The 16,265-nt window shown below is 38.2% G+C and overlaps 2 protein-coding genes across 7 annotated transcripts in view; both read left to right on the top strand.

Annotated features, from left to right (window-relative positions):
• The window catches only part of DIAPH2 (diaphanous related formin 2), a 953,825-nt gene that overhangs the window by 234,628 nt on the left and 702,932 nt on the right, over positions 1-16,265 (top strand). For all 6 annotated transcript variants that reach the window (XM_036919628.2, XM_057495928.1, XM_036919627.2 and 3 more), the window contains one exon: positions 2,953-3,092. In XM_036919628.2, the coding sequence (XP_036775523.2) occupies positions 2,953-3,092 (140 nt within the window). The remainder of the gene's footprint in view (positions 1-2,952; positions 3,093-16,265) is intronic.
• RPA4 (replication protein A4) lies at positions 4,350-6,728 on the top strand. Its single transcript, XM_036919648.2, is given in 5 exon segments — positions 4,350-4,396; positions 4,686-4,903; positions 4,906-5,162; positions 5,164-5,223; positions 5,225-6,728. Coding segments are annotated over 5 exon segments (717 nt in total). The 3' UTR covers positions 5,360-6,728.

Genomic DNA, 16,265 nt, shown 5'->3' on the forward strand with positions numbered 1-16,265 from the left:
CAGAATTAAATACTTATTGCTTTACTTTTTTATTCAATTCTGGGAAAAGTGGCATACATCAGAAAAAGAAGTAACCTGAGTACCAGAATATTAGCATTTTATTCTTGCAACCTCACTAATTATGTGAACTTGGGCCATCACCTTGTTTTCTATTTCTGTAATGAGGGTATTAGAAGAGCTGATCTTTAAGGGCCAGCTCAGCCTTTACATGCTGTCATGTTTTCACAATTTTCAAATAGGAACTTACGTTGAAACCCCAAAGTTATTATAAGCTTAATAAAAGGCATTTGTTCTGTAAGGTTATAGATTTTCTGTCTTGCTCCATTAGATTGTTTGTTCCATTCCTTATAACCATAGAGTATCCTAAATTATATAACTTAAACTCTTTTCTGAGACTTGGGGGAGGGGTCAGTTCCAAGGTGAAGGGCTGGTCCAATCATTTCATAAAGAGTATTTCAGCTACAGCTATATAGACGAAGAGAACCAGTATTTTCTGAGCAGCTTAGTCACTGAGACAATACATATGAAATGCCTGTTTTAGGCATTTTCTTTGCATTGCCTTGCTTAATCTTCCTAGCGAACTTGAGGGGTAGGTGTTTATCACCCCTATAGAGCAAATAGGTTTATAGAGATTAGCTCAATAGCCTGCTCAAAAATTACCTAGAAGGTAAATGAGGGTGCTGTAATTCAAACCCAGTGGCAATTTGAGCTGTCCTCAGCATGCCATACATTCTATCAATGTACCTGCTCTATACTAACATCTTTGAATATATTGTAAATTGAATGTCTTAGAATGGATATGCTGAAGCAAAACTAAACTGAGCCTGGAAGCTTCAGCATGTTGAAACTCATCAATCATTCACCCATTTGTTTATCCATCTGTCCACCCATTCATTCATTTAAGAAATATGTTTCGAGTTCTTACTCTGTGCAAGCATAGTGTTAATAACTGGCGATAATGCAGTGCACAAGAGAGGCAAGAATTCTGCCTCATAGAGCTTATGTTCTAATGAAGACACAGTAAACAAATAAAATGCTAAATGAGATAAACTTTTATAGAGCTAATACTGTAAGTGAGATTTTAAATGGTGTTGTGATGATAACCAGCGTGTGGAGGGGAGACTACAGTTGGGCTGAGACTTAAGTGATAAGAGCCAGCAAATGAGAGATCAGGGGTAAGAATCTTCCAGACAGAGAAAACAGCAAATTCAAAAGTCCTTCTACAGGCATAGCTCTATACACAAGCCTCCAGGGGAGGATCAGTAGGGCCTTTGTTATCCATTAATTAAGGAAAAGTTCGAGGATCATATGAAAGTGGTAATATGACTCTAGACTTGCAAAATTTTATGGCATAAATGTTTCCTTGCTCTGTTATTCTTTGTGGATCTGTAGCCTTAAGAGATAGGTAAGTAAGTTATAGAAATGTGGAAATTGTTTCAGAGTGATGTTTTTGCTTACTGTGCCATCTATGTGGTGATTCATCCAGTAGACTTATTGAACATCTGTGTAGCGTAACAAAGCAAGAAAAATCAAGTCAGTGGCCACTACAGAAAATACGGGAGCTGAAAGTATGAAACGGTGTTTCTTATTCTGTAATTGTTATGGACAGATGCAATAGCAGCACACTTGTGTTAAGACTCACTAAATTCAGTCACTGTGTTAGATACTTGGTATACATGGAGTTCCAGTCTAGAAGAGAGATAGAAACAAATATTGACCTCTGCTCCAGTGTTTTAAGTGCTGTAATAGTGGTAGTACCACAGCACTATAAGGAAATGCAGTCCCCTACATAAGACTTTAAACATTTACTATTTAATGGAAATTAAAAAATTCAGACATTAAGAGTGATTGACAATTTCTATATTGAGGAGGCATTCTCAATAAAAAGTTAAATAGTATAAAACCCTAGGGAATCCATTTCTCATTATTAACACATTTTTAAAAATTCTATAGCCTCTAATGATATGTCCTCTACCAAATGGAAAAAAAAATTGCTTTTCTTATTCTAGCTTAGATACTTAGCAGAAACTGAATGTAATTCGTGCAGACCTAGAAAATGGGACTCAAACTATAATTCAGGGGGATATATTTGTAATAAAGAAAAGGGGACAGTTATGATTACGTATATCTAGAATGTGAAACTATGAATTATTAGTACAACGAATGTGTTGATGATGTTTTCCTCCCAGTCTTTTTCCCAAACCGCTTACATAATTATGGCAAAGTGATGCAGCTAAGGAGCTGTGTGATAGGATAATGAGTTCTAGAAATAACCCCATGTATATTGGAGATTAAGCTAAAAACGAGTGATCAGATAAATGCATTTAATGACTTTTAAAGATTAATCTACAACATGGGAGTAATGTAGTTAGGAAGGAAAAGTTGGGAATTGGTGAATGCTTTAGACTAATTTGATTAACTAACATGCTAATTGGAGACTATACTGTTTTACATTTTGATAACTACTTTCTCTTGTTTTTTGAGATAGGCCAGTACTCTAATATATTTCAATAGATTTAGGTTATATATACTGTTTTATATTAAATTTTGTTGACTATATTTTGTGGGTTAGAACATAAATGTCTTAACTAGGAAAATTAATAAAATGATTTCTAAATGTTCAACCTGTAGGCTAGGGAAGGCCAGCTAATATTAATCCAAATGTCTGGATTGTAAATTTAAGGATCCTGGTTAGTGACACCTTATGCATCTCAAACCCATATTCTATTCAAGCCATGAGCACTAGCAATGTAATTTTCCTTTAAATGAGGCTAAGGAGAGTGTTGAAATATACAGAACATGATTTTACAGTATCAATTCTATGACCAAGAATTTTTAAGCACTCTGCACATATCTTTATACAGTAAAAATTCATATTCAATGCATTATTTTATTTCAAAAGTTAAAAAAAAATCCTATTTTCTAAAATGGTATCTTTTTTTCTTTTTATAGGGAGGGTTGAAAAACAGCAAACATGAATGCACCCTGTCTTCACAAGAATATGTTCATGAATTACGATCTGGTATTTCAGATGAGAAACTTCTTAACTGCCTTGAATCTCTGAGGGTTTCTTTAACCAGCAATCCTGTCAGGTAGGTGGTTCTTAGTGTTTTGGTATGATTCATACAATTTGTACCATATATAGTTTTTGGGAATATAATCAGTGATGTAATTTTAACCTTAGGATTTTCTGACCAGAAGTCCGATGTTAGCTAATAAAACAGCAATGTCTGATTGAGGTAGTGAGCATTTCAATAATATAGTTAATCTGGTCTCTAATGTGCGATGTAAAGAGTACAGATATTACTTGGATGTTTAATTCTTCTTTGATTACATAAAACATGGATCTATAAATTAAATACACACATTTACATGGAAATCTGTGTGCTCAGATAATGATTATATATTTATTTGTAAAACAAATTAAGTATATTAGCTCTATTATCTTATTCCTTTTTAACTTGAGAAGTAAATATGATTTTATATTCTTCTACAAGTTTTAGGTATACTATTCACACATTTCTGTAATTTGGGATAGCAAAAATTAAATAATTTTAACCAATGAAAGAAGTGAGAGACAGTATTAATAAACTCCTCAAAACTCTACATATTTAGGCTCTTAACAACAAAGGATTTTTAAAGCCTTAAGTTAATTACATCCTAAATAAAATGTTGTTATAAGGAAAAATAGATTTTCAGTGTAATATGAAAATATTCTGGGATCTACTTACACAACTGGTGAACTCAAGTTCAGAAATTACTGAATTAGTGTACATAGAAACTACATTTTTATTTTACTCATGTTTTTTCTAATATATAATGGGACCCACAGCTTGTATTTCTCCTACTTCTCCACAAAGCCTCAAAAGTAATTTAGAGCTCATTTGGATTTATGTATAAATTGAAATATTTATTTTTACCTATAGTGCACTTGACAGAATAACTGGAAAAAAACAATTCTATAATAAAAGAAAATTAAAAGGCAATGATAAGATGTGACTTGCCTTTGAATATGATAATCATTCAAAGGTGGATGTCTGGCCATTTCTTCTGGAATGTATCTGGTTTTAATGATTTTAGCAAAGATGTGCGTTTTCTGAGAAGAGTAACTGGGGTGGTGTTTTTTTTCTCTCAGCTTGTAACCTACGTTACCCTACTATGGTACATTTATGTTCTCTGAAAATACCTGTTGGAATGGCTTTTGCTTGAATGAGTGAATAAATGAATCTCTAAGAAGTGACTGTAGAAGAAGTGGCATTTAGGAATGAAGTGGGGATGAGGAAACCTAGTAAAATATGTTTTTATGTAAATGAAAATAAAGTCTTGAAATTACACGTGGGGCTTTCAAAATGTATCCCAGCAACTACCAGACAACTCTAGAGAATTATGGGATAGGGTGAGAAGGTGGCAGGTCCTGACTGGCTGGAGGCAGCTGCATTCTGATAGGTCATTGGCTTAATAGGTCCTGCAAAGCTGCTTGTGTCGTCATAAGCCCAAGCATTCAAGCGGTAGTGAGAAGCCGTTTGCAGAGTTCACTGACGAGAGCCAAATCCTTTGCGTCCTCTGTCTGTATTGTCTTTAAGATGAGTAAGAATGGGTTTGGGAGCTACCAGGTGGAGCCGGTGAAGCAATGATAGAGCATCTCAAGGCAGTGCAACTTCTGCTGCTAAGGCCCCAAGATCTAGGGCCCGAATCTGGGACATTATACCTTGTTGTAAAAACTAGCTGCTCACCTCCACCATGGTTGTTGATAAGGTCTTCAAGATTAGGGAAATCGAGATTTCCCAGGTCTCTTTCATGGGGATAATCAGGCAGGCAGAGAGAGCTCCAAACTACATTCACTACAAAATCGATTATATGACCACCAAGCCTATTGAGGTCCTCCAGGGGCTGGGCAGAGATAAGCAAAGCAGGGGATGACTACGCTTCCAGTGGGAGTATATATCAAAGTGATCAGCATCCTCAAATATTCTGTGGAAGTGAAGATCCTTGAGATACTGAAAATCTGAGTCCGGTATGACATGAATGGGTTCACCACACATATCCTGGAAACGGTCAACACACCCACGATGCTGAAGAAAGCCCGCCAAGCAGGTACTGGGCAAAGTGAGCCAGTTGCCGCATCAGAAATGGAGGAAGCCGAAAAGAATAGCGGGTGCCGTTGTCAACTTCATCTACAAGGAGGTTCTGCGTTTGATTTACGATTGTCCTTGTTGGGAAGGCAAAGAGCATCCACAAGTTCCAGACCGAGCTTCTCAGCCTGAGCCTCAGAGCCAGCAAGGAAGCTAGTGACTATCTGACCGTTGAGGACCATATCTACCCCACTGTGGATGGGGAGCATTTTAAACCTGCTGATTGAAGACGTGAAAAGATTTTTCATTTTCCAAAGACACTCATCACCAGCTATGAGTTTGAACTGTTGACTGTTAGGAAGTAGGTTTTTTTTTTGTTGTTGTTGTTTTTCTTTCAACAAAAGCTCTCAATTGGCATCCTTTGGAATCTTGCTGCTTTTCCAGCTACTTGGAACTTTTCTGTTTTGAAGCTCAGAGGGAGATGGCAGTGGATAAGCTGACTGGACTTTTCGTAGCATTTACCAGCAAGCAAATGCAAACACTCCTGGATGGATGAATTTGGGGAAGAAAAGACAGAAAAAGTTGAAAATTATTATTGTGTAGCAGCTTCTTTTTCTGAAATATCTATGTATTAGGAGAAAGTAGATGCAGTCAGAGAGCCAGGTAAGAGACAAAAAACCACAAAAAATTCTGTTGTTTGTACTTTAGACTTATTTTCTAGGTTTGCATTTAGCTTATTATAGTCCTGTTATCTCTTGCTAAGTATACTAATTCAAATGTGCTAAAGACAGCAAATTATAGATTTATTTAATTTATGGATTCAGATGCTCAGTTTAAGTGTTTATTCAGTGATTTGCTCTTATTACCGTAGGTTTATGGTTTTTTAAAAATAAGGTTATCCTATGTTAAACAGCTTCATCTTTGAATAATTTTTTCTTAAAATGTGATTAAATTTAGTGATTATTTCAAATACAGTATGATGATAGACTAAATTACAGTGTTTTAGTTACATGATACATGGATTGCAGACATTGCTAGGAAAATAGTAACTAAAAAAGAAACCTTCTCAGCTGCCTTTGTGCCTGGGAACTGATGTGTTGGGATATATACACCTGAATTTAAGGCTGAGGACCAACCCTTTTTCTCCTCCATCCTCAGATGGGAACTGTCCTCGCGCTATGTTCCTTGGCCTTCTTTTTAGCTTTGTCAGTTACCCCAGCACTTCTACCCATCTTATTCTTTAGAAGAGATTCATGTACTTTAGTGGGATTCTGCCACAGGTAAGGGACTGCAATGGAAGAATAGTACGTAGGTCTGGCTATAATGTGAGTGCAAATCAATAAACATTTTTAAACAGAAAACAATTGGATTCTCTTATCTATGCATATTTGGTGCATGTTAGGGGTAGCAGATATTAAAAATACATTTAAAACCATCTACTTGGCATCCATACTAGTTTTTCAGTTTTTAGACAGTAAACAACTTGGCGAGGGTTCCCCTATCTCTCTGGGTGTTCCGTATATGTGAGCCAAACCTCTGAAGGTAAGATACAAATCCTGGGGAAATACTGTCAACCATTTTGGTCAGGGACATTAAGCCTGAGGAAACTGGAGAACATAATTGATGATTATAATCCACTTGGGGTTGTTTTTGAAATGCATGTATTCTTATTGAAGTGGATTCTGAAATAACACAGTAAATTTGAAAAGTCAAAGCTAATATTATTGCTGTGGCTATAATTGTTAGTAATAATTTTATTGCTTTTACCTACTAAACTTAGATTTATATTTTGAGTATGATCTGAGAAATATAAATCCTTGTATTTTTTAGACTTGCATTAACTTTTTATGGTGAATCCAAAAAGGTCACTACTAAGAATTATTTTTATTCATTAAACTTTTAGTGTGTGCCTACTATATGCACTTAAGTTTTAACTTTTATTTTAATAAGCTTAAATACAATTGGCTTCTAAAATGCTTATTAAAAGTAATAGTTAACATTTTAACATTTATATAGTACTTATTATTGCAAGGCACTGTTCTAAGAGAGAATGTGTGTGTGTGTGTCTTTGTGCCTCTTAGTATATTTCCAGTTCAGACCTCTCTTAAAATTCAAACTGTCTCCAAATGTCTTCCTGGATGCCCTATTGGCATCTTTAAAGACATTTCAAAAATAATATTGAAAAACATTTACATATATAGCACTTTCTATCCCCTGGGAAGTGTTTTAAGAACTTGAAATGTGCACATACCACCAAAGTATCTTTAATATTAGTATTGCTCTCATTTTGTAGATGAGGAACTCGAGGCACAGAAAGATAAAATAAATTGCTCCATTTTAAGGTTATGTGGCCGTTAAGTGTCAGTGCTCAGATTCCAACCCAGGTAGTGTGTCTTTAGAATCGGGGCCCTTAACCACTTTTTTATACCATGTCACAAAAGGGAAAGTCTTTTAAATATTCTCCTTTCACTCTTGGCACATACTAAATATTTTGCCTTTATTTCTTTCATTAACGTTTGCCTGACTTGAATTTTAAAAAGTATGAAATCTTCCAGCAAAAAGTATAAAGGAGAATATAAAAGACCTGTGTATTCATTTACCAGTTTAGGAAACAAAAGTTTATAGTTGTAGAGAACTTAACCATATAATTTAGATTTTTAATGACACTATAACATCCATTGAGCTTATATTTTCACTGATTAAAAAACAATCATGTGAGAAAAGAGGAGCCAAGATGGCAGCATGAGTAGGGCAGCTGAAATCTCCTCCAAAAACCATATATATTTTTGAAAATACAACAAATACAACTATTCCTAAAAGAGAGGCCAGAAGATACACTACAATGGTCAGGCTACATATACATCTCCGAGAACTCAGCACCTCACAAAGCAGGTAAGATACAATCCGTGGCCCAGCGAGACCCGAGCGCTACCACCACCCCAGCCCACTGGCGGGAGGAGAGGAGTTGGAGTGGGGAGTGATTGGGAGCCCAGGACTGCTAAATACCCAGCCCTAGTCATCCGCACCAGGAGCGCAGACACAGCACATGGTGTCCTGGATATTAGGGAAACGGAAGAGTAAAACCTGTGAGCAGGTCCCCGCAGCCAGTGCCCCTGGGACAAAAGAAAAGTGAGTGCTTTTTGAAAGTCTTAAAGGGGCAGGGACTCCACAGCTGGATGGAACCGTCTGGGCACACACAGCCCAGCAGCTGGGAATACCGGGGAATTTCAGGTGCCCTAACCATCTGGGTGGCAATGCAATTCTGAAGCCCCTCACAGCGATAAACAGCCTCCCATCCATTCCCCCTCCCACGTGGCCCTGCCACATTAGGGGAGCAGCCCGAGAGTGGCTGTGCCCACAGTGGCTGCCCAGAGCCTCCTCCGCAGCCGATCGGGCCAGTCTCAGGCCCTGCCAGCACGTGGCAGCCCAACACAGACAAAGGAAGCTGGAACAGGGTGCGAAGGGTCACTGTTCTCTCAGGAGACCACACCCCGCGCATCTGCCACTCCCCGCAGGACTCTGGAATGCCCCGACAGCTGTCCTGCCCATGGTGGCTCAGGAAATAAAACTGGAAGCTGCTCCCCGTGTGCGGGTAACTGGCACAGGCAATGGACAAGGGCAAGGCACAGGAAGGGATGTTGTTCTCTCAGCTGACACATGTGACAACTGCCTACGAATACCTGTATCACCATGAAAAGGCAGAAGAATTTGACCCAGTCCAGAATTACCCAGACAACCCCTGAAAGGGAGCCTGGGGAGATAGATTTAACCAATCTTCCTGAAAAAGAATTCAAAATAAAGGTCATAACCATGCTGATGGACCTGCAGAGAAATATGCAAGAGCTAAAGGATCAAGTTAGGAAGGAGAATACAGAAATAAAACAATCTCTGGAAGGACTTAAGAGCAGACTGGATGAGGTACAAGAGGCCATTAATGGAATAGAGATCAGAGAACAGGAACACAGAGAAGCTGAGGCAGAGAGAGATAAAAGGATCAACAGGAATGAAGGTATATTAAGAGAACTGTGTGACCAATCCAAATGGAACAATATTTGCATTATAGGGGTACCAGAAGAAGAAGAGAGAGAAAAAGGGATAGAAAGTGTCTTTGAAGAAATGATTGCTGAAAACTTCCCCAACCTGGGGGAGGAAATAGTCTCTTACACCATGAAAGCCCACAGATCTCCCAACACAAGGGACCCAAGGAGGACAACACCAAGACATACAATAATTAAAATGGCAACGATCAAGGAGGACAGAGTATTAAAGGCAGCCAGAGAGAGAAAAAAGGTTACCTACAAAGGAAAACCCATCAGGCTATCATCAGACTTCTCAACAGAAACCTTACAGGCCAGAAGAGAATGGCATGATATATTTAATGCAATGAAACAGAAGGGCATTGAACCAAGAATACTGTATCAAGTAAGATTATCATTTAAATATGAAGGAGGGATTAAACAGTTCCCAGACAAGCAAAAGTTGAGGGAATTTGCCTCCCACAAACCACCTCTACAGGATATTTTAAAGGGACTGCTCTAGATGGAAGCACACCTAAGGCTAAGTAGATGTCATCAGAGAAAATGAAAATCACACCAAAGAAGGCAGACGAACCAAATGCTAACTAAAGGCAAAAAATAAAATCAACTACTCACAAAAGCAGTCAAAGGAAAAACAAAAGAGTACAGAATAAAACACCTAACATACAAAGAATGGAGGAGGAGTAATAAAAAGGGAGAGAAGTAAAGAATCATCAGACTTTGCTTATAATAGATTAATAAGTGAGTTAAGTTAGACATTTAGACAGTAAAGAAGCTACCCTTGAACCTTTGGTAACCACGAATCTAAGGCCTGCAATAGCAATAAGTATATATCATTCAGTAATCACCCTAAATGTAAATGGACTGAATGCACCAATCATAAGACACAGAATATTAGAATGGATAAAAAAGGAAGACCCATCGATATGCGGCTTACAAGAGACTCAACTCAAAACCAAAGGCGTACACAGACTAAAAGTGAAGGGCTGTAAAAGGTATTTCATGCAAACAATAGGGAGAAAAAAGCAGGTGTTGCAGTACTAGTATCAGACAAAATACACTTCAAAACAAAGAAAGTAACAAGAGATAAAGAAGGACATTACACAACGGTAAAGGAGTCAGTCCAAAAGAGGATATAACCATTATATATATATATATATATGCACCCAATACAGGAGCGACAACATATGTGAAACAAATACTAACAGAAATAAAGGAGGAAATAGAATGTAATGCATTCATTTTAGGAGACTTCAACATACCACTCACTGCAAAGGACAAATCCACCAGACAGAAAATAAGTAAGGACACAGCAGCCCTGAACAATACACTAGAACAGATGGACCTAATAGACATCTATAGAACTCTACACCCAAAAGCAACAGGGTACACATTCTTCTCAAGTGCACATGGAACATTCTCCAGAATAGACCACATGCTAGGCCACAAAAAGAGCCTCAGTAAATTCAAAAAGATTGAAATTCTACCAAACAACTTCTCAGACCACAAGGTATTAAACTAGAAATAAATTGTACAGAGAAAACAAAAAGGCTCACAAACACATGGAGGCTTAACAACATGCTCCTAAATAATCAATGGATCAATGACCAAATTAAAATAGAGATCAAGCAATGTATGGAGCAAGTGACAAAAACAGCACAAAGCCCCAACTTCTGTGGGATGCAGCGAAAGCAGTCTTAACAGGAAAGTATATAGCAATCCAGGCCTATTTAAAGAAGGAAGAACAATCCCAAATGAATAGTCTAAAGTCACAATTATTGAAATAGGAAAAAGAAGAATAAATGAGGCCCAAAGTCAGCAGAAGGAGGGACATAATAAAGATCAGAGAAGAAATAAATAAAATTGAGAAGACTAAAACAATAGAAAAAAATCAATGAAACCAATAGCTGGTTCTATGAGAAAATAAACAAAATAGATAAGCCTCTAGCCAAACTTATTAAGAGAAAAAGAGAATCAACCCACATCAACAGAATCAGAAACGAGAATGGAAATATCATGGCAGACTCCACAGAAATACAAAGAATTATTAAAGACTTCTATGAAAACCTATATGCTAACAAGCTGGAAAACCTAGAAGAAATGGACAACTTCCTAGAAAAATACAACCTTCCAAGACTGACCAAGGAAGAAACACAAAAGTTAAACAAACCAATTACGAGCAAAGAAATTGAAGCAGTAATCAAAAAACTACCCAAGAACAAAACCCCCGGGCCAGACGGATTTACCTCGGAATTTTATCAGACACACAGAGAAGACATAATACCCATTCTCCTTAAAGTTTTCCAAAAAATAGAAGAGGAGGGAATACTCCCAAACTCATTCTATGAAGCCAACATCACCCTAATACCAAGACCAGGCAAAGACCCCACCAAAAAAGAAAATTACAGACCAATATCCCTGACGAATGTTGATGCAAAAATACTCAAGAAAATATTACAAACCGAATTCAAAAATATATCAAAAGGATCATACACCATGACCAAGTGGGATTCATCCCAGGGATGCAAGGATGGTACAACATTCAAAAATCCATCAACATCATCAACCACATCAACAAAAAGGACAAAAACCACATGATCATCTCCATAGATGCTGAAAAAGCATTTGACAAAATTCAACATCCATTCATGATAAAAACTCTCAACAAAATGGGTATACAGGGCACGTACCTCAACATGATAAAGGCCATATATGACAAACCCACAGCCAACATCATACTGAACAGTGAGAAGCTGAAAGCTTTTCCTCTGCGATCAGGAACAAGACAGGAATGCCCACTCTCCCCACTGTTATTCAACATAGTACTGGAGGTCCTAGCCACAGAAATCAGACAAAACAAAGAAATACAAGGCATTGAGACTGGTAAGGAAGACATCAAACTGTGACTATTTGCAGATGACATAATATTGTACGTAAAAAAACCTAAGACTCCTCTCCAAAACTACTAGAACTAATATCTGAATTCAGCAAAGTTGCAGGATACAAAATTAATAGACAGAAATCTGTCGCTTTCCTATACACTAATGATGACCTAGCAGAAAGAGAAATCAGGAAAAAAATTCCATTCCCAGTTGCATCAAAAAGAATAAAATACCTAGGAATAAACCTAGCCAAGGAAGTGAAAGACCTATACCCTGAAAACTACAAGACACTCTTAAGAGAAATTAAAGAGGACACTAAGAAATGGAAACTCATCATATGCTCTTGGCTAGGAAGAATTAATACTGTCAAAATGGCCATCCTGCCTAAAGCAATCTACAAATTCAATGCAATCTCTATCAAAATACACACGGTATTCTTCAATGAACTGGAGCAAATAGTTTAAAATTCATATGGAACCCCCAAAGACTCCGAATAGCCAAAGCAATCCTGAGAAGGAAGAATAAAGTGGGGGGGATCGTGCTTGCCAACTTCAAGGTCTACTACAAAGCCACAGTAATCAAGACAATTTGATATTGGCACAAGAACAGACCCACAGACCAGTGGAACAGGATTGAGAGTCCAGATATTAACCCAAACATATATGGTCAATTAATGTACGATAAAGGAGCCATGGACATACAGTGGGGAAATGAGAGCCTCTTCAACAGCTGGTGTTGGCAAAACTGGACAGCTACATGTAAGAGAATGAAACTGGATCATTGTCTAACCCCATACACAATAGTAAATTCGAAATGGATCAAAGACCTGAATGTAAGTCATGAAACCATAAAACTCTTAGAAAAAAACATAGGCAGAAATCTCTTGGACATAAACATGAGTGACCTCTTCGTGAACATATCTCTCCGGGCAAGGGAAACCAATGTAAGAATGAACAAGTTGTTCTATATCAAGCTGAAAAGCTTCTGTACACCAATAGAACAAAAAGGCATCCTACAGTATGGGAGAATATATTCATAAATGAGAAATCCTATAAAGGGCTCACATCCAAAATATATAAAGAGCTCGCGCACCTCAACAAACAAAAAGTGAACAATCCAATTAAAAAATGGGCAGAGGAGCTGAACAGACAGTTCTCCAAAGAAGAAATTCAGATGGCCAACAGACACATGAAAAGATGCTCCACATCACTAGTCATCAGAGAAATGCAAATTAAAACCACAATGAGATGTCACCTCACAGCAGTAAGGGTTGCCACCATCCAAAAGATAAACAGCAACAAATGTTGCCGAGGTTGTGGAGAAAGGGGAGTCCTCCTACACTGCTGGTGGGAATGTAGACTGGTTCAACCATTGTGGAAAGTAGTATGGAGTTTCCTCAAAAAGCTCAAAATAGAAATACCAGCAACAACATGGATGGAGCTAGAGGGTATTATGCTCAGTGAAATAAGCCAGGTGGAGAAAGACAAGTACCAAATTATTTCACTCATATGTGGAGTAAAAGAACAAAAGAAAACTGAAGGAGCAAAACAGCAGCAGAAGCACAGAACCCAAGAATGGACTAACAGTTACCAAAGGGAAAAGGACTGGGGAGGACAGGTGGGAAGGGAGGGATAAGGGCGGGAAAAAAGAAAGGGGGCATTACGATTAACATGTATGGTGTGTGGGGGGCATGGGGAAGGCTGTGCAATACAGAGAAGACAAGTAGTGATTTTGTAGCATCTTACTATGTTGATGGACAGTGACTGTGAACGGTTATGTGGGGGGGACTTGGTGAAGGGGGGAGTCTATCAAACATAATGTCCTTCATGTAATTGTAGATTAATGATACCAAAATGAAATTAAAAAAAAATAGAAATACCATTTGACCCAGGAATTCCACTCCTAGGAATTACCCTAAGAATGCAGCAGCCCAGTTTGAAAAAGACATATGCACCCCTATGTTTATCACTGCACTATTTATAATAGCCAAGAAATGGAAGCAAACTAAGTGTCCCTCAGTAGATGAACGGATAAAGAAGATGCGGTACATATATACAATGGCGTATTATACAACCATAAGAAGAAAACAAATCCTACCATTTGCAACAACATGGATGTAGCTAGAGGGTATCATGCTCAGTGAAATAAGCCAGGCAGAGAAAGACAAGTACCAGATGATTTCACTCATATGTGGAGTATAAGAACAAAGAAAAAACTGAAGGAACAAAACAGCAGCGGACTCACAGAACCCAAGAATGGACTAACAGTTACCAAAGGGAAAGGGACTGGGGGAATGGGTGGGAAGGGGGGAAAAACGAAAGCTGGCATTATGATTAGCAAGTATAATACTGGGGGGAGTACGGGGAGGGCTGTGCAACACAGAGAAGACAAGTAGTGATTCTACAGCATCTTACTATGCTGATGGACAGTGACTGTAATGGGGTTTGTGGGGAGGACTTGGTGATGGGGGGAGTCTAGTAAACATAATGTTCCTCATGTAATTGTAGATTAATGATACAAAAAAAATTGTGTGGAAGTCTACATGGTTTGTATGCCAATGCATTTCTTTTTTGAAGTATATTTTCAGAATATATATCATTGCATTGAAACGTCTGTCTTTTTCTTATGTCCACGTGATTCTGTGTAGTAAAATTTGAGACGTCTTTGTCCTATCCACTGGGGATGATACTGCTAGTAATGCAAATGCCACCCATATGTTATTTGTCAGTTTACCATTACACAAAAAATTAATAAAACATTATTTTACTATTAAGAGTTAATTTTTTTTGTTAGTACCTTAAATTGAAGCACTTCAATGACTAGACCTTAATACTATGTGGTTTGTTTTTATATAACAGATGGATATTCTATAGAGGAATAATAAGGATAAATTCCTCTTGTCTATATGGAGCTTACATTTTACTAGGATAAATCAGACAATGAAAACATATATATATATAAATATATATATATATATACACACACACACATAAAATGTCAGGTTGTGATCTGTGCTGGGGAGGGGATGTTGCTATTTTATATCAGATGGTCAGTGAAAGCCTCGCTGATTTTAGTGACACTTGAGCAGTGGTCTAAAGGAAGTGTGGGAGAGAGCTGTGTGGTCAGGTGGAGGAGGAATGTTGTTAGAAACAGGAAATAGCAAGAGCAAATGCTTTGCCTGTTCCAGGAATGTCACAGGGCCCAGTGTAGCTGGTGGCAAAGATCAGTCTTGTGTGCCTTTGAAAGGACTTTGGTTTTTACACTGAGCGAGCTGGGAAGTTGTTGGAGGGTTTTTGAGGAGCATCCTGGCATGGCCTGACCTGCATTTTTATAGGAGAGCTCTAGGTGGAAGCATGGAGACCGGGTTACAAATTGCAGTAAGAGAGCTAGAAGTCTCACAGAAATTCTTGGGACAGCAGTATAGTTGTGCCTCATGGAGGCTGATACATAAGGTCATTTGCCATCCCAAAGTAGTCATAGAACCTGGTTATTTTGATCATAACACCTCCCTCGATTCAGCACAAAAATCCATGGCACATTCCCATGATTTGTTTCATTGTTAAGACAGATTCTCCATGAGTCTATCTCTTCCTGATATTTATTGGCTGTCTCTGTATTACCCAGTTCAAATTCCTAAAGGGGAGACTCTGAACTCCATTGGCTTCTGTTTAGGCAAAGCTTTTCATGCTAGGCCACCTCAGTATGCAGGCCAGCTTCAGTGCTTGCCACACCATAGGTCAGGTGGCTCTCCCTAATAGAGTTAGTTTTGTGCTTGGTAATGGAGAGGGAGGCAAAGTGATGTGTTCCAGAATTTGTTCACCTAGGACAGTTCCCTTAGAAGGTGGCTGTGGGGAGTGCTCCCTTGAGAGGATAGAAGTTTGTCAGTACAGGAACTTTAATAAAGTGAGAAGGGAAGTTACTGCATGGACATGTCCTGAAGGTCAAGGATTATGTTGTATTTATTCTGTATTATTCATCATTTAGGAGTTATTCCTTGTGGCCTTAGTAAATGAGGAAGATTAACACACTGCTACATTGAAATACTGCTTGTGTGCCTGTGTGTATATGCATGGGTTTGGGGAGCAGGAAAAAACAGGGCACACTGGTATCTTTACTTTTCCTCTTAGTATCCTGAGAATTCTTGCCAATGTTTAGTAAGCAGTCTCAAACAGTGGTCCCTCCTTGGATTTCTATCTACCATGTCGCCGTGATCCCCAAATCTGCTTCCTGGTAAGGTGATACGCTCCTTAAGCTACCCCTGACTATACCCCCAA

Source organism: Manis pentadactyla, chromosome X (assembly GCF_030020395.1).
Source record: "Manis pentadactyla isolate mManPen7 chromosome X, mManPen7.hap1, whole genome shotgun sequence".
In the NCBI taxonomy this organism is placed as follows: domain Eukaryota; kingdom Metazoa; phylum Chordata; class Mammalia; order Pholidota; family Manidae; genus Manis; species Manis pentadactyla.